Source organism: Zonotrichia albicollis, chromosome 10 (genome assembly GCF_047830755.1).
Source record: "Zonotrichia albicollis isolate bZonAlb1 chromosome 10, bZonAlb1.hap1, whole genome shotgun sequence".
Lineage (NCBI taxonomy): Eukaryota > Metazoa > Chordata > Aves > Passeriformes > Passerellidae > Zonotrichia > Zonotrichia albicollis.
The window spans coordinates 13,945,916-13,965,519 of NC_133828.1; the positions used below are offsets into that span (position 1 = coordinate 13,945,916).

The 19,604-nt window shown below is 38.8% G+C and overlaps 1 protein-coding gene across 6 annotated transcripts in view; it reads right to left on the reverse strand.

Moving 5' to 3' along the window:
- Positions 1-19,352, reverse strand: part of NCKAP1 (NCK associated protein 1) — a 52,977-nt gene extending 33,625 nt beyond the window's left edge. For 2 of the 6 annotated variants that reach the window (XM_005486923.4, XM_005486922.4), the window contains exons 1-3: positions 19,115-19,352; positions 8,689-8,706; positions 7,465-7,575 (exon numbers count right to left, since the gene is read on the reverse strand). In XM_005486923.4, coding sequence (XP_005486980.1) covers positions 7,465-7,575; positions 8,689-8,706; positions 19,115-19,222 — 237 coding nt within the window. In that variant the 5' untranslated portion in view covers positions 19,223-19,352. Of the gene's footprint in view, positions 1-7,464; positions 7,576-8,407; positions 8,516-8,688; positions 8,707-19,114 lie in introns of those variants that run through there. The other 4 variants (XM_014266975.3, XM_005486924.4, XM_074548116.1 and 1 more) reach the window with 2 other exon arrangements.
- Positions 19,353-19,604: the final 252 nt, after the last annotated feature.

A 19,604-nucleotide genomic window follows, 5' to 3' on the forward strand; every position in this document is an offset into this window, starting at 1 on the left:
TAAAGGAGACTCAAAATTATAGCTTGCTGTACACCTATTTTTGGTATAACAAATAGCAACTGAATGGCCACTCCTGCAGGACATTCAATTTCAAGCCACAACACGTGAAATGGGAAGATATGGCAAAAAGGGAGATGGTGCTGGGAACTATGATCACAAAAGAAATAATAAATTTTCAGAAATTCTGTGAAGTTGTACAGAGTATAAGGAGGTATTTGCCACATTCAGCTAAGGATTACGGAATCACTGCTGTGCATTCTCATCTTGTTACCTATATTCCCATAAATATTTACACATAAGTGATGTTAAAAATTTCCTAGAGTTGAGATGATCATTCTTTGAGTGCTGAGGGGGTCAGTAAACTTTTATTTAAAACAGTAGTATCAAAACAATATATAAACTAACTGTTATGTCAGTACAGGGCAAATAATTCAATTTATGGAGCACAGCCTGATCAGTGATGTTTGGAAGAACAGCTTACAAGCAAGCATGCAGTGTCTTGGATGTTTATTTGCTTTTTTATCATTCAAGAATGTGGGTGTAACTCTTTGCACAACCACAGCATTAAAACTTTCCACTACTAATTTCTATTACTAATCACTAACTTCTAAACATCTGTTTAGAAGTTGCTGGTGCTATATTGATTTGTATTTGGTTTGAGGCTTTTTTCCTTAGCCTACAATTCATTATTGAAAGTTTCCAATAACCAACAAAATAAGGTATATCCTAAAATAGGATAAACTGAAGAAATAACTCTTTAAACATCAAAAGATTATTTTTACTATAGCTGACTGCCTTGCAGACTGAAAGTGGTTTATTGATTCTTAGAGAATTTGAAGGACAAATTATAAAAGTATTTTTGTTGAATGAGGTGAATTAGATTTAAGACCTAGAAAAACCTGTAGAAATTTCAGCATAACATGGCAAGATCAAAAAAACCTCTCAAATAATTAATCTGAGACTATTTATTTTGTCTATTAACAAAATACCACACCTCTGATGATGTTTGAATATTATTTATAAATAAGAAAGAGTGAAGGTAGCTCTTTGTGAATATGGTACCTACAGGAGAAGGAACTGATCTTTAACTTGTACTTTTCCTTCTTTGTATTAAATCCCAAAGATCCTTACACAGTCAATTATGTCAGAGAAAGTACATTAAGAGAAGAAAAAAACCTGAAAAGTGCAAGACAGTCTCACTTAAAGCTTATATGAATGGCTCAGACAAGGGAGAAATGATGCAAGCCTGGCATACTGATCATGTGAATAAATACCAATTTAATACAATAGCACACAAAAAATATGAGACAACTAGAAGAGGTTGTTCAGAGTCTTATGTGTGTAAAAAACAAATGGTACCCCTAGTCCTGCAATTTTTTATCATGTTTATTTGACTGGCAGCAGCAGTATGTGAATAAATGTCTTATTTCATGATCTGGAAATAGACAGTACAAAGGTGAATTTTCTGCTTATATCAGTGTGATATTTTTCCTGCAAGTCTGATCATTAAACACTTATATTTGCTTTCTACAATCCAACAGCATAAATACTACCATGTCCTCAGCAAAAATACCATCTACTCAATCTCACCAGCTGGAATATAAGCCCCAAAAAGCACTATTATAAATTCTGACTGTTAAATTTCTTGGAGAGAGAGATAAATCATCACTGCCAGTATTCTTACTCTCATTTGTTATATTCACTATGCTTGTCACCTATAGAGTCTTTAGACGAACATTTGAAAAACTCAATTAATTTGAACAAAGCTCTGTGTCTACAAAATCCACAGCAGAACAGCAAGGAAAGAAAAATAGTTTTAAATTCTGTAAATTAACTCTAGAATGATGGATGTGTCCTTGGTTTTCTTATTTCCAAATAAAAGCAGTTTCTGAAGTACTATGCTGCATATAAAAGATAAAATAGAATATTTTACATGTTTACTAACTAATGTATGTCTACCTACAAGATCTATTTTAGTTTGTTTTCAAGTTTCTAGCACTAAGTTAACTGTTTGGAAAAGGAAACAGCCACCTGTGATGCTCCCTAACTTTACCATTCCCAGGGAATTAATAAGGGCGGAAAGTGGAGCAGGGAGGCTTCTATTTAAAAACTGATCTGCCTCTCAGCTGTAAGAAACAGTTTCCCCATTCTCTCACCTTCATTTACAATTTTTGCAATATTTTTACAAGTCACACAATTTTTTGAATGCCATCTCAGTGGGGTTTTTTGTTTGTTTTCTTGGTTTTTAAGGGCCAAGCTCTTAAAATGTCAATCATTAAAGCAAAGGGAGTTTTAATGGATGAAGGAGAAAGTAAAGTATTACACACATTCACTCCTCTGCAGGTACTGCAGACACTATGAGGCAATGAGCAAAATTGATTTACCTTGGCAAGTGACTTGTATGGATTTACATGACTTACAGCAGTGTTCTACAGGGATTTATTACAAATAATCATAAAAAATACACTGTTTGGATGTTATTCTATCTTTAATTCAGGCCCAGTCAAAGGTCAAACCAAGAAAATAAACTTTGTAGCTGACAGCACTTACTATTTTGAACAAAGATGTTACATTATGAGAATTCTGTTTGGTGAAACATTTTGAAGAGATTTTAGGATTTCACATTACCTCTTAGAACTGCTGTGAAAAAAATGCTCACTCACAAATGACTGTTAGACTGAAAAACTTTACATACTATATTCTGTTACAGAGGATACTTCATTTTAAGTCAGTCTTACATCTGTAACAACTGAAGACATCAGACACACTCCAGCATACAAAACCAGCATCCAGTAAGTATGGTAGTATCAAAGCAAGGCTGAACAATTTCAATTTTGAATGACTTTTTAGTAAAAATGTAGATAAAATTTTATTATTTGTAGATGTTTTGCATTTTCTTGTGAAATAAACTATTATTAATATATTGTATTCTCAAGCATTACATTTTAACTATTCATACAAAGCTGAACAGAGAGTAATTGCTCATCATCTGACTTCACTCATGCAGAGGAACATCCATAACCTAAATTCACTGCTGCCTCAGTGACTTGTGGAAAATTTATCTCTTTGCCACTATCAGCTCCCTGAGCAAGAGCAGAGGTGAAAAAGCAGCTGTGCATGGAACCTCATTACCTGGAAAAGGTTTTAACCTTCATGGAAAAGGCCACTTGAGTTTTATGGGGGAATTTGGGGTTTTTTGCTTAAGCAACTTGGAAGTTATCTGGAAAGTCAAGTCCCCCATGCAAGAGATCTAAGACCCCAGAAAGGTGGAGAAAAATTATTCTCATATTCAGTAAATGGTAATATTTAAGTTAGACTTAAAAAAACAGCAGTGATAGCTTTAATGACCATATCATTTCCTCAAAAATAAATGATTAGTGAAAAGGGATTACCAATACATGAGGCAGCAGAGCTGAGACTCCAAAGTTACTTTTCCAGAGATGATAATTTCTAAATTATCTTCACTAGAGCTAGGAAAATTACAGTACTAAATGCTTCATTAGAAACAAGCAAACAAATGACATTTTCCTTGACAACCTGTAGCACTTGCAGGGCCAAAAGAAAAAACTTTGAAAATCAGGTTATTATTTGTATTAAGTGTTCTGAAAAAAAATTATTAGTGGAAGCACCCATCACAAATTAAAAATCAAGACTGGTTATAAAGTGTGGGGTTTAAGTTTTTTTTAATAGAAGAAAGCATTTAATAAAAGCCTGCATTAATGACTTCTAATGCAGGGTGTGGGACTCTGTGCCCACACCCATCTAATTTGTATGTGACCAGCTTGTTGTGAAGTGAAACTGTAAAAGACACTAAAGGCAAACCAAACACACATTGGGATCTAAAAGGGAAAAGGCAAAAATTCAAAACAATAAATTGAACTAATTCAAAACTATAGATCATAACCCAGGTAGACTGGAAATGCTCACACAGCTTATCCTCTGCTCCCAGTGATCTTATTTCCACAGACACAATACAGCAGAAAATCAATACAAAACAAAAATGGAATTGATATGAACATACCTACTAGGTGATGAAGACTAGCATTATCTGGAAAACAGATCTTTCCCTCACTAACCATACACTTAGAAATTTCAAAGTGATGCTTCACTGGTCTGCTTTGTGCTAAGCAATGGTTGAACATCATTTTTTTCAAGAGACATGTAAAAAAAATAAGTTTTTCTACAAGGAAATTGCTGAGGAACAAACCAAGAAAAAGACATGTTCAAGAAAGAAGGCAGATATTCTCACTACTTGTTCTAGGTGGTGTTTGGGACAACAGAAGGGGGGCTACAACTTCATCACACAAAGACATGGAGCTTTACCTGCACAGGCAGCAGATTTATCAAATCCTACTCAGAAGCTAAACAAAAAAATTCTGTCTTTTCTCTCTGCATCTCCAGTTCCCCATTGTGAAGTATTTTATTCTGGTTTTGAAAGGTATTAAGTATTAGCATTGACTGAGAACAACTCAGAGTAACTTTCAGGTCCTACAACATTTTTTTTTGAGTTCACTGTGACAAGAACCTCACATGTACCCCCTTACAAGAGGATGAAGTCTAAATAGCCATCAGAAAAATCAGGCTGTTTCTGCATCCCTTACTTTGGAACTTTCCTTCTGAAGCCAGGCCAGGAAATTCAGTAACAATAAATGCTACTCTGAGTCAATGCAAACACAATCAGATCACACACCTGACCAAGAACAATGGTGCTAAAAAGTTTTTGGAAGCCATCTGCAGCTTAGAAGGCTTTTTCATAACAAAATTTCAGTCAATTTATAATAATTATAAATAGTAAACCTCTCCCAAACACAGAAGAAACTTTCCTTTCAAACAGGACTCCATCTTGTTTGTTCCTCACTTTCTGAATCCTTCAAATTTTTGCTTGTATTATATTTTTGCTTATATTATATTTTTGCTTATGTGATATTTTTGCTTATATGATATTTTTGTTTATTCCTTCCTTTGCAGGTTATTACATACAGTGTGCAGCAGTACTACCCTGGTGGCCCATTTCATTAACAGTTTAAGAGCCTGGTCTTCAAACTGCACAATTTCAAGATTATGTGATTGACAATGGTTATTGGGAAAGAAAGGGCAGGTGTAAGACATCACAGGGACTGCCCTCAAACAATGGGAGACAGAGTTATGAACTGATAAGGTGCAGAGTTGTCTATAATTAATCTTCTGGAAAATTAACTACTTAATTTAATTTTCCAGCCTGATCAGCAAGGATTCATCAGCCACTTCCCTGTTTGAACTGCCCACAAGCTTTCACTCTCAGTACAATATTGAAAACCAGCAACTGTCAGACTTTGCTCTGATGACTCAGCACGTCAAACACTGAAGAAGGAACAAACCAGGAACTCGGTTTTCCATGGACAAAGATGTAAAAGATACCAATAGCAAATATAACAGAATTACTTGTTTCAACAGAATGAAAATTCATGCTTTTCAAGATAATCTGATTACAGCAAACACTGCTTAGAAACCTCAATCAAACGTGCCGCTCATTTCTAAGACACAAAACACTGCAGATGACAATACCTGAGAAAAACCATCTAAAATAGGTTAAAAAAGGAAAAATCAAAAAAGGTGGCACTATCTATTCTCTAAAACTGAATGCAAGCTTGTTCAGCACCATCACCTGCTGACATGTTGAAAGCAAAGGTACACAGTGCTAGGCAGTGGCAACTGCTGCACTCAAATATACAAAATCCAAAACCTCTCCCTGAAAGGGTGTTCTGGAATTTTCACTGCAAGGAAGAAATGCAACTTATGATTTCTTAGCTATTTCCACTGCAGTAATCCTTTGTGATATTTCTTTAATCAATGTGCCCCTGTTCCAATTAGCTTCTTGCCCTTTTAAATCTCTGAACACCCTTTTCTTTTCTTGGGAGTCACAACACGCTGTGGGAAACACCTGCAAATAACTAAGTGAAATGCCATCAGCTGTGACTGCAGGACAGACACCCCAGCTGCCTACTGCTAGAGCTTAAAATCCTGCTTTAAAGAGTGCTCATCCATAAGGAGGGTAGGCTTTTGTCAACTGTGTTTAATAAACACAGGCCTGCCTGGCTCATAGTAAATAAACATACAGCAATGACAAAATATTGTGAGTGTGTCCTATTTTAGAAACTGTGATTGTCAAAATATAGCAAATTTTCTTTGATCTCTTTCCATAAACTTCACAGCAACAAATCCTTAAATGTCTATCATTAGTTAAGCTCCAAACTGATAATCAACAACTGGAAGACATTTGAAGCAGCTGCAGTAAGTAAATTCTATGTACATTATCTTTTAATAGTTGATCTGCCACCCAAGGTTAGAGAATAGAGAAGCATTTACCAAACATGGTTTAACAGATTTACTATTTTCACATTAATTTGATAAAGAATTTCTATATTTGTTACTAACACAAATTCAATACAGAGATAAGCAATATTAAAGAGTGCAAAGCAAATGTACAAGTTTTAAAGTGAAAAAGCACATTGTTAATGAAATTGTTTCCTTCATAAGGTAAAGTTTTCTTCTGATTTCTTTGGGTTTTTTCTCCATTGGTATTACTGGAGACATTACATACAAATTTGAGATGGCAATGTAAAAGAAATTAATTATTCTCATTGCTATCACCCCTATCATTCTGCAGAAACTTCCCAAACAGGCAGGCACTTGCATGCAGGGAACATGCAAACCCAACACCTACCTCCACTTCCCACCTTTGGAAAGAAATATAAGCAGGTAAAACAAACATCTGAAGGGCCCTTGTGTTTCAAATTGAAACAGAGAAACAAGAGTACATCACCTGCCAAAATGCCTGCCTCTAGCCTAACAATTACCTTAAAAAAGGCTTCAAGTTGAATTCAGCGATACTGAGCCACTCAAAGGCAAAATATAATTTACTTCTGCAACTGAACTTACTACATGAGAAGGAAACAATTTTATTTCCATATTTTTGTACTTCACAATGTTTCTCCTTATGTACTAAAGCATTCTTTATTCTCACAGGGACTGGCTCCATAAGCACAGGTACCTGTAAAGTACAAACACTTCTTCCCACTTTGCAGACGTGTTTTTTTACTGATCTGCTGGTTAGGACACATCTCAAATAAAGTTATGCAACTTTCATCTTCTGCAATCAGTCTGGTCACCAGGATTTTCTAATAAGTAAGGCATGATTTTTCCAAGGATTTCTTCCCATTGACAACTCTTTGAAATGGCATGGAAGAGAGCAGGCAAAAAGAAAACCAGAAAGAGTCCTATCCAAACAAAACCCATCCAGAATTACAGTTTCATAGTCTCTCCTTAAAGATAACTCCTTCTCAAGTATCCTGTCAGACATTTGAATCAACAACTATGTTCCAACTGCAACTGTCAGCATCAGATGCTGTATAAGAAAATGTAAACCTCCCAGATGGTGCTGAAAGGGTAGTAAGAAAAATAGTTACACAGCCATTTGATACTTACATTGTTGTTGCGTGTTTCTACTGCTGGAAACTTCCTGACTATGAATTTGACAGCAGATTCCAGGTTTTTGTCAATAAGATAGGATGGTTTGGCTTTGGGGTCACCACATGCCTATAAAAAAATACAATACAAAATGAAGTAGAAACACAATCATCCCTGTAAAGCTAAGTGATAGTTGCAAATCTGAAGACAAACTAGAAAGATTCCTCTTTTCGTTTGTTTGCTTTTAGTGAGCAGGTGATAAAATGAAAGGCAAAGTGCAGGGACTGTCACAGCTGAAATATGCAATGGGAAACAGTACAGAGATGCTCTTCTACTGAAAAAGATGCATGGAAGTATCAAAGCAGTTAGTGCAGAACAGCAGTGAGGGAAAAAACTCAGTCCTAAAAGAAGGAGAAAAAAAAATGTTTCCTTTTAATGCTATTGCTGGTTTGAGGTAGTATTGTATTCATCTGGAGTTAACAAACTGTTAGAGAACTCGATCATGTCATCATCTGTGGAGGACAGTGCTGGGCACATGAAATGATTAAACTATCCTTTGTGAAACAAAACTAAACACCCCACCACCAATCTGCATTTGATTTTTTTCCCACTTGTAACTGTAAGACAACTTTCCATCCCACAATCAAACCACCAATATTTGCCTAACACAGTCTATTTCCTTCAACTGAAGTTTTACTCGTGTTCTTTATTCCTACAGCAGCATAGGCTGAGCTTTAAAAGCAGCAATCTAAAAGTTCCACTAAATTTTGATGCCGAGTCAGAGCTAAGTGTTAGGTCTGTTCAATAACTTACGTAGACGGATCAGCACAGCTTCTGTGGACAGACACCTGGGGAAGCACCTCCTTTGTGCATGCTGCCAGACACTGCTCTGCTACTCTGACTAGGGAGCCATGCCACACCACTTCATTGGGACTAACACACTACAAGCAGCGTTACTTACATGACAAAATATGCGCTCAAACCGTGTTTCTCTCAAATATTCATCTAGTTTTGTTTTCCTCAGAGGGGTTTGCAAAGGAGTTTCACGTCTCATGCAAAACTAAATTACATGCTAGGCGTTTCTACACAACAGAGTGAACTCAAATGACAACTCATTTAAAAAACTTTTCCACATTGATTTCTATGACCGAGTTGTGGACTGTAGAGACAGAAGTCATGGAGTATGAGACCGATTCTGAAAGCGGGCAAGCGGGCAAAGGGAAGGTGAAAAGCTTTGCAAACCTTCCAAACTTGTCCTTGCTGGGAAAGCAGTGTAATAAAAAGAGAGAAAAATTACATATGAACAAATTACTCTTAAATTCTAAAGTATTACATTTATGTGAACTAATAGACTATTACCTACAACCAAGAGAACATGACAACCATCTGTTACTCTAGTCAGCACACTTTCTACTGAATGTTGATTATTCTAATACTCACAAACAACTTTACACTTATTAGAATTTAACTATTGTGCAAAGCACTGTGAATATACTGAGACATGTAACTACTAATAGTACTTCCAAACTAAGTTCAGGTGGAGAGGGAAAAAAGTTAACAAACATCACATGCAACTACAGGGGAAAAAGGAGAGAAACTCAGTGAAGTTTTACATACCTGAAAAAGAAACGGTAGCCAAGAAAAAAAATCAAACAAAAGAGTCATTATTGAAAGTTTCTAAAACACCTACCAGTAGTAGTACATGACCATCATGATGTATACTCATGTACTACTTCTGATATCTAAATGCTCATATTTGCTAAATTTCCCACAAAGGTACTAAACTTTGTTACAGCATCATATCTATAATATAACAGGAATTGATAATGAAAATCAATTCAGCAACATCCACAGTATGTTAGATATTAAATTGTTGCTTCAATCTCCTTAGAGCAGCAAACCACACATGTCAAAAAAGAGCTGTTCTGTACACACCTTAAAGTCTATACAATTCAAAAGTACAAGCTATATACTGTAAAAAGGCATTAAATAGTCAACAGAGAGCTTCAAATTTATGAAGTTTCAATTAACTCCGTGTCATGGGTGTCAGAACCTTTGTCAAATTATTTCAATTTGTTGTTCTTGCCACAAAACATGTAACTTGCTCTACCAGAAGGATTACTAAGAAAACAAGTTAACTGACTTATATTCATGCCCTGTGTACTGTTACTGCCCTGTTAAATTTCAGCATGGTTGCTGTTATATAGAAGACAAGAAATCTGCCACTGTTGACCTCATAAATTTTTCAGTCTGAATTCAAACACTCCTTCCACACACACTCCTTATTTTTGCTACAAACAGATGTTTTCCTTCCTATAAATCAGCTCTTCAGAATGTTTACTAAAACTTGTGTTCTACCCCAGCCCTTACACACACACTCAGAAGGAAACAGAGATCTGAAAACATCAACATGCACATCCTCCTGTGCCTTCAGGAACTCAGCCCCCAGAAAAGAGAAGTGTTCTCCCCAGTCTAACTGGCAATCCTCTCAATATCTGGGAATATTATGCTTCCCCTGTCATTAGTTAGCTGGCATCACACTTGAAGTGATTCTAACTCTTCCTACTAATGAACTACACCAGACTGATTGATAAATAAGAAAATTCCTGCAAGATATTAGAGGCATCCCTCACACACACAATTCCAGCTTCTAGAAAGCTGCACCAGCCTACCTAGGCTGAATTGAAAGGGGACAAGAGATGTCACTGAATGACTGGGTCAATGCTTTTTCTTCACTCTCCCATGCTCCACAGCAGCTCAACTCCTTTCTAAGATATTTACAGATCTTAGAACCAGCTGTTGTTGCATCAACAGTTTTCATCCACACAGTTACCTGCATTCAGCATCACAGGTAAAACAGTGTCCATAAGTTAAACCTCTCCCAAAATGGTAAAGGGACTTCAAACTCCCCATAGTTTACTCTACAAAGCACAGAAGAATTAATATGCAAAGTCCAATCCTAGCACTTTTGCACAAGCATGAAATCGTGGTAAGACACATGAACAGAATTTTGCTGTAAAAAAAAAAAACAAAGACATTGAGGGCAATATCTTAGAATGTAGCTAAGAAATGCAGTTTTTTCTTTTAATAGTTGTATTAGTCAATACAAAATCCTTTGTGAGTACTGTAATGGGTAGGAACATTGTGGTAGAACATACAAAGGCTATTTCCCAAATACAGCTCTCCAGTATTCACCCGGAATTCCAAGCACCAGCCAAAACCAAGTTTTTCTTATTAGGAAAAACCCCACAACACAGAATTACTACAATTTTGAGCATTGAAAAGAACTTCACCAATTAAAAATGTTCTTACTAGTGTAGCATTCACAGAATACAATTCTGAAGCTATGAGATCCCAGCTGCTTCAGCCCCAAAATAATATACTCAAAGAATCTCCCAGCAGTCAACTCTAAATTCCTTTGTATATTACTGAACTGCTGATAAGCAGCTATGCTGAAATGATCGTGCTAAGTTATGGTTAGAAACTAATCTACATAATTCTTAAAAAAAATTAATGTATTCAGATGCTGGATTTCTTCAAGTTACACTGAATTTCTTTCCATGGATCTTTAGAATGGTAGCCTGCTATGATAAGCTCTCAACTAAGTAAAGGCATTCTGTGCAGCTTCCAACAAGAATAATATGATTTCTGTAGCTGAGAAATTCACTATTTACAATACTGATTTGCTATCATCTGCACAGTTCTCAAGCTTCAGAGAGATCAGACTACCTGCACTGTTTGCACATGTTCAGGCCATATGTTTGGAATTAAAGCAGCATTTTCCTACCTGTCCTACTGAGGTAAATAATTCTATTATTATTACACTAAATTCAGATTCTGTTCCTCACTTGGTGCTATTAGGTTCTTCTATTCTAATTTCACTTTGAAAATTAAGAATACTACATATATCTATATTTTCTGTGTTGTACTTATTCAGAAGCAGACACTACAAAAATCTGCTTAAGGCCTACATGTAAGGCAAGTGGCCTCTAAAAGGAAAACAGAACCCACTTCAACTGCCTTTGGCCCAGAACACACCAACACCAATATACAGCAAAGAGACCTTTTGCCCCAATACTGTTACAGCTCTCACTGCAAAAATCTAAGTTTAACATTTGACTTCCTACTTGAGGGCAGAGGATGTTGAAGGAGAAGAAAAAACCATGAATCAACAAAATGACTATATACATGCAGCTGAAGTGGCAAGAATAAAAGGAAGTTTATGTTCAGGTACAACCAGTGTCAGTAGTCAGTGTCCCAAACTTGCATTTAAAACCCCTGAACTTCACTCATGCCACTCATTCACACCAACCTGTTACGTGCCCTTGAATAAGAACACTGAGAAGTATCACCTGAATTATATGGCTAAGGATGGTAAAAAAATAAAGCCTAAATATTTATTGTATTATGGAAACACCTATTATTTATTTTCTTTTGCTGCTGCTAAACCAAACTATTCTAAATTAGCGGCAGGGCTGTCTCCCAGTAAAAGAGAAACAGGGCCATTTGAATTAAGAATTTTGTATTTTCATCCCCCAAACCTCCTACGCCAGCAGATTATCATAAACCACACTTTGCAGCAATTTAATGTATTTATTACTTCAAGAGATTTGCTGTTAGTGCAGAGTTGAGATAAAACACTGCTAAGCACAGCTCCACTTGACTGTGACAACATACACTGAAAATCTCAAGTCAACAAATCACCTTTAAATTCCATTTACAGATGAATCTGCACAACAAAACTCTGAATTTAACAAGGAAATTGATGGAATTTCAATGACAGTAAAACCTATGCCATTCCCCAAGTTAGTAACTTGGATTAGTAAACAGAAATTCAGGATGCCTCAGACCCAAAACCAGGAAAAGCTCCTGCATTTCCCATTTACAGTTTACTACAGCACTTTCTTTTGAAAGGCAGCACAGTAAAACTGTTCTTGCCTTGGAAAAGCTGCTGGCATTAAAGGCTTCATGCTAAGACATATCTCTAAGTTTGCATGCCTGATTTCCAGCTGTGCAGCCTGTAAATTACACTAAATATAACATTAAAAAATATTTTCACCATTAATTATATTTCTGTAGGATAAAACCTATTACATCATCCTTGTTTCTGCCATGTATTTAAAATAATTAATATTATGAACTCACAATCTCTAATTCTGAAAAAGCAAAACTACTGAGAAGGAAAGAGAGTGGAATAAACAATACAGAGCTGCTTTGAATAGTGGTTCACACCACATTTGCTTTAATATCTCTCATTAAACCCACCACAACTCCTTGACTGTGTTTTAGGTTGTGGAAGCCTAAGTTCATTATTAAACAGGCTGGTCCCAGCTAAGTTTTGTGAATAAAGCCTTGTCTCTTGTAAAGTCTATCCAACAAGATGCAAGAATTAGCTGGGAACACATTGACAAATTATTATAGTTTAATACTTTTGATGGCTAAAATTTAACTGTCCTACACCAGCATGCTAGAGTGACTTTGTACTAAGTAAATTACATTTCTTATGCTTGCAGTTACCTTGATGAAAGGTAAACCTGCCTCTTGATACACATTATGCTTACAGTTTCAATCAAGATATGGAAGCAGAAGAAAATCTCCATGTAACTGCTTTATGAAGAGTCTCTAATGGCCTTGGACATATTAAAAATTTAGCAGCTGTTGCACTTTCTATTTACTAGGGTTCCAAAATGGAAATATAATGTACCTTCATATCAATTCAAAATTACAACTGAAGGTGTTACAGTCAGCCCAGTGTTTCCTAGATCTAAGCAAGACATCTTCCCTGTGTTTACTCATTATTTGGTGTGTGCTGAACCCAAAGTACATACCTTACTTTAAATCCTAGTGTATCACTACCCAGAAATTCGATTAAGTAAAATGTAAATTCATGTGAAATGAGAAAAAAAGGCCAGAAAGGACCACAAGAAATTGCCTACCTACCTCTCCTGTTCCAAGGCAGGATCAACTGTATCTGTGTTGCTCCTGGGATATGTCTGCCACATCTTTACTTTCAGGTCTCAAAAAGGCTACATTCAAAAACTTTCTAACAGTCTTTTAAAATATTCAATTCAGTTTTGCAATATTTAATTCAATCCATCACTTCTTGATCACACTGGATGGCATAAACTATTCCCCATCTCTCTACTGCTGTCTTAATTTTTTACAAATTTGTATTACTTATAGGCTGACTTGAAAGAACATTCCCTTTTTTTTAACGGGTGCAATTTTCTGCACTACTTGTCCTTATTATTTTGCCCTGAACTTTCTCCATTTTGTCCACATCTTCCTTGAAAAGAGTGGTCAATCAGATGTGTTTTCAATGAATCTCAATGAAGGAGATGTAGAGGAAAAAAATTACTTACTTTTCCTTCAGATTATCTTGCTCACATTTACATAAACTCATGACACCCCTGATTTTTTGCAGCAAAACTTACCTGGCTCTTCTTTGTCCTGGGATGTCCCTAACCTTTCCCAGCTATTTTTTGCATACTTTAAATCTCATTACTTCTCATTTTGTCCTTTAAATTCCACTAAGCACAAAATAGCTCACAACCATACTTGCTTAGCCACCTCCAAGCCTGTTAGACCATACCTACAATTTCTAAGCTCAAGTTGAATTTCAATTAGATTCTGTAGCTTGTCCCAGTTTCCTACATATAAATTTATTAAGCACACTGTAGGCATCATCCAGGTTGTTGAATCCAAGAGTGACTGGAAGCAGAGGCAACACACACCCCAACAAGACCCTGCTGATCCCCAGCTGACATTGAGATCATCACAGTCATTCCCTAATATGGTGATGCATCTGCTTTCATCATCACAGCTTCATCCAGACTGCACTTCCTCAGATTGTTCATGAGAACAATCAGATGAGGTCACATCAGCAGCCTTGCTAAAGTCAACATGTGAAATATCTTCTAAGCTGTCCATACTGGAGTGACCCATCACCTTGTGAATGAATGAAATACACTGGGTTTGACACTGTCTGTACAGGGATAAATTCACAGTGTCCTCTTGTGTTTGCAGCACCCCTTTAAGGCTTGGTTCTATTAATCAAATATGGGGCAGGTGAAATGCAAAGGAGAAAAAAAAAGCAAGAGAAGTTTCACTGACACAAACTTTTCCTCGATGTAGTCCATAAAATAACATCTTAATAAAAAGAAGCAAGGCAATGGGAAAGCCCTGTCTATTCTGAACCTCAGACGGGAACTGTTATTACTTTTTAGGTCTATCTCCTCTGCACACAACTTTAAAAATCTCCTGGAACTAAAACTGGATTTGGTTTTGTGTTGACACAAAACGAACAGCGATTGCAGCGGGCCAGGTAACCTGTAAGCCAAGAAACAAGATAATTCTGGGCATCTACTCTTGAAGCAAAAGGAAAAATCCATTCTCCATATTTTTGGGACATTTTAATTTTATTATAAAGTCTGTTTCTTTACAAATTTAATTGCTCTTCTGAGTGAAAATAAATAGTATGACATGGTATCATCAGTTAAGTGTTTGCTTCCTGAGCAAAGGGATTTTTTTTTAATTGCCAGCACTGTGAGTTAGTTTGGGGCTTACTCCTCTGCTTATCAATAAGACAGTATTACAAGCCACTCCTCCAAGATCACAGACACAAACACTCACTGCCATTTTAACCTCTAAAGAACTGCTGACATCTGTGGAAGCAATGCTGCCCCACCCTGGGACACTTCCCAGTGACCTGAAGACATTACCTGACATTATCTGTTCAACACCAACCTTACAATTCAAAACTAAATTATTGGTGAGCTTTTCCTCTCAACTCAAAGGTCTGCACTCCAGCACAGAGCTCTGTGTCCAAAGAGTGATCTAATCCTACACCATTCCAAACTTCAGAGCTCTGCAGATTGGAAACTTCCCCATGGTCTTCCTAAAATCATCTAAAATCTCTTCCACTGTTTCCTGAAGAACTGCTCTAGTGCCTGAGCAAAACTGAGCACTTTATCCACTGGTTCTACTAATAAAACAATCAACTAGCTTTTACAACTTTTAAATTCAAGTAGTAACATCCTCAATATAGGTAAAAATCCAGTATTTTCACTACTACACCTTTAAAGAAAACATAAAGTCAGCTAAAGCCTCTGTAAACAGTTAAGTCCCTCATCTATGACTTCAGTTTGTTGACGCAGTTCACATCTAAGATTTGGTTGAAGATCCTCATTATTCAGATACCATGTAACCAAGTTTGAAAACTCAAAAGAATTTGTTCTGTTAATAACATTTAAAAAACATCTTGTGAACAAAGGTAAAACCTATACTGTGAAGAACAGCAGAACACTGCTAGCAAAGCAATTCATGCTAAATAGCAAACTCATGTTTGATTAACATATAGTCTAAATAATTCAAAACCTTAACTACTACCCCTAGCAGTTCTGTTTACTTTAGTCCTACTTATACACTCACCAAAATCACACCCCCTTGACTGGCTGTGCCTAAATCTCTGCTTCAGGTATTTCAAGATCAAGTCTCTTACTATAAACACATCCTGGTATCCAAGGGTTTTATAAACAAACAAAAGGCCCAAAAAAATATTATTCTCTGCTGCCACCACTCTCAAACAAAACAGTCAACAGTAATGGCAGCATTTGCACAAAGCTTACCAACACAAGACTGGAAGGTAATAATGAAATCCAAGCTTCACCTGAGCCAGGATGGCATGAAAAAACCCTGCTGTCTTTGATTCACACAGGTGCAGTTGTAGGCAAGTAATGACCAAAGTTACAGGGTAGACAATAACCTAGACAACTGTGGATAAATTCTTTAAAAAAGAAGGAACAAACCAAGAGAGAAAGCACAAGTGAAAGAGTGCCAAGTGCATTACTAATACCGGTCCCAATGCAGAAAGCAAAGAGCCATCCTTCAAAATAACAACAGCAACAAAAAATCCACCTCCTTGCAGGCTGCAAATCTAAGTTCTGTCTCATCAGCCGCTATTACCTTAGTAACTTCCCTTTTCCTAATTTCCATGTCACTTTCAGAGGCAAAAAACCCAAACAGACAGTCTGTTTTAAAAACAACAAACTTTTAACTGTTTCAAAAGACAACAGGGGCACAGAAGGTCAGTAAACAGGAAACTATGAACAATTATCAGCTATAAGCAAACAGCAACAAAACTGAACTTTGTATAGGAAGATGAGACAAAGAATCATTGTTACTAACTGCTTTTAACAACTTCTGAGATTCTTTGGGAAGTAAAATTTTCCTGCTTTGTTTCTAACAGTTGAAAAAAACTCTTAATCCTTGAAAATCTGTACTCTCCAGACAGCATCTACAACAATCTCGACTGCTGCTGCACACATTTCAATCTCTCACTTCCTCTTATTAAAAAAAGTCTAAACCATTTCCTTTAACCGCAAACCCACATATTGTGTGGTTTTCAGTTTCAATATCATCTTCAGCAGAGCTATGACAGAATCTTAAACAGCAGTTTTGGAATTAACAGCTTAAAGAAAGGAAAAAAATAAATAAACAAAAATGAAGTGTTCCAAGCAGTGAGCGATGCTGCAGCTGGGCTGAAGAGAGACTCACAATAAAATACAATAATCAGTCCCAAGACTTCTGGGCTCACCCTCTGAGCTGGCCAGTTCCCCCTGTCAAGCAGTGCTGTCTGCAGCTGAAGGAAATTACTATTTGAATTCACAAATCACTACATGAATACACAAGAGTTGTGCCTGGGACACCTCCACATTTGCAAAACTACACATGACACAATAATCAAGCCACTTAATGATGCCTGCTCTCCCTCTGCATGCAAGACCTAGCAATTTTGGACTCAGCTCTTGGCATTTCAGGAAAAAGTGGTGTCACCCCCAGTGCTGCTGCTCCCCTACAGAGAGCCTGTCCATCTGCATCACTTCCTAAACAGGAGATCAGCAGAGCTACCACCATATGGGCCAACAGGACTCTGCCATGCACACATGCCAAGCAGAAACATGGCTGCAGGCACTGGAGCATTGAACAGGGGTAAATGTCCCTGCATCAGAACACTGGGAATGAAAACAGAGCCCAGACTCACAGTGGCTAAGGCAGAGCTACCAAGGAGAGGTTTCATTTCTCCCGTTTCCTGCCCTGCAACCCAGGGCTGCACTCAGGAGAAATTCCCTTTGCTCATTTTTCACCTGGGATATTTATCTCAAAGCTCAACAAGCACACACACAACTTCCTCATTTGGATGGTTTTCCCCATAAATTGTGGATTTCTGTTTGTTAGAAGTGTAATTATATTTAACTGAAGGGATTTTCCAATGTACAAAACTACGGACTAAAAGGAACCTTTCAGAAAGACAGGAATTTGCAATCATCAAGTCAGAATGCCTTATTTATGTCAGTGAAGATTTGTAGAAACATAAAAGTGAACATCAAATAGCGAAATGGCTTTGGATGAACACTGACTTTTAAATACTTTAACCACTTGGTTTGTTGGGCTTTTTTCCCTGAAAAAACACCTTAATTAAAATCAACATTGCACTTGATAGTCATTACTTCTTCTGGTAGTTCTTACTTCTTCCCATATGAGAAAAAAACGTTGACAAAACACATCCTTTACCTCAGATCAGTCAGGCAGGGTCATTCCTGACATAAACCTGGGTGCAGAAGTCAGAGGACCAAGAAAGCACCTAGAACTCTCAAACTCCCTTTGCCATTACAGGTGAAGCCTGCATGGGAACAGCACTGAAATTTTAATGGGCTGAACCCACCAAGGTGTACTCGCTGCTCAAGGGTAATAACTAGCATTTTCTTTGAAATAAGAAAAACCTCTCAAATAATTGTGTTCAAGGCAAAGTAATAAAACACTGACGAGTATTCATTACTGGAAGTGGGTTGAGGGGCCATACACTTTCAGACGGTCTATCACTCATGAGGAAAATGAAGCTGGGAAGGACACAAGCACCCAGCACATGGGTCAGAACTACATGATCTTCAAGGTCCCCTTCCAACCCAAATAATTTTACGATTCTGCGGCCATGAACTACATTCTTTCCTACAGCAAAGCTCAACGATTACCCCCAGAAGAGAAATTAACCGAGCACCGAAGAAATTAACAAGAGGCGTGACCCATCCTTCTCCCAACACCCAGACCCGGAGTTTCGTGCACGGCCCAGCCACCTCACCAGGCCAGCACCGACCCACTCCCCTGGGCAGCCGGGGAGCTGCCCCAAGCACCCGCTCCATCTCACGCCAAGAGCTGCTAAACAACCGCGCACTCGAACTTATCGAAATTGAACTTACTAATTTTACCCCGAGCCCCTTTTTGCCTCCGGTAGCGACAGGTTTTGGCGTGGGAAAAGCCCCGCGGCGCTGCCCACTCGCGGCTCGTGTGAGTCACGCACGGCAGCGGGGCGGCAGCGGCTCCGGGGGCTGCGCCGGGCCCAGGCCCCGCTCCTGCGGCCGCCGCCGGGATCGGCCCGGCCTCCTCCATTCCTCCATCCTTCTCTCCCGGGATCGATGCGGCGGCCGCACCGAAGCCCCGGGCCCCCATTCCCGGGCCGGGCGGCTCCCGCCCAGCCTCCCGGGCCCCGCCGCTAGGCCGCGGCGCAGCCGGCACAGCCGCAAGCTCAGCGGAGCGCCGGCCCGAGCGGCGCTGAGGATCGCGCCGGGGCGGCTCCCCGTCCACCCCCCCTCTCGGCCGGGGCCCCCCGCACCTTCTTGATGTTGTAGAGCCGGGTAAGCATGCCGACGCCGCGGTCGTTGAGGATGGTGAGCTTCTCGGCCAGCTTCTGCTGGCTGGGCTGCAGAACGGACCGCGACATCCTGGCGCTCCGGTGGCCGCCCCGCCGCTGTGAGCCCCGCGGCCGCCGGCCTGGCCCGGCGCGGCGCTCCCTGTCCGCCCGGCCCGGCGCTCGGTGCCTCCGCGGGGCGTGGGCACGGTCACGTGGCGCGGCGCTCGGGCGTCCCCGGCGGGCGGGCGGCGGCAGCGCAGGGCTCGGCTCGGCCCGGTCCCGGGGTCCCTGAGGGTCCGTGAGGGGGCTCGGGCACAGCACCGAGGTGGGCGGCGGAACCGTAAAGAATGCTTGTCTTTCTGACAGGTTTACACCTTAAATAAATACTACACCTTAAATAAAAATAAAATTATGGTTGCCGCATCCATGGAGGTGTTGGTTGGATGGAGCTTTGAGCAAGCTGGTCTAGTGG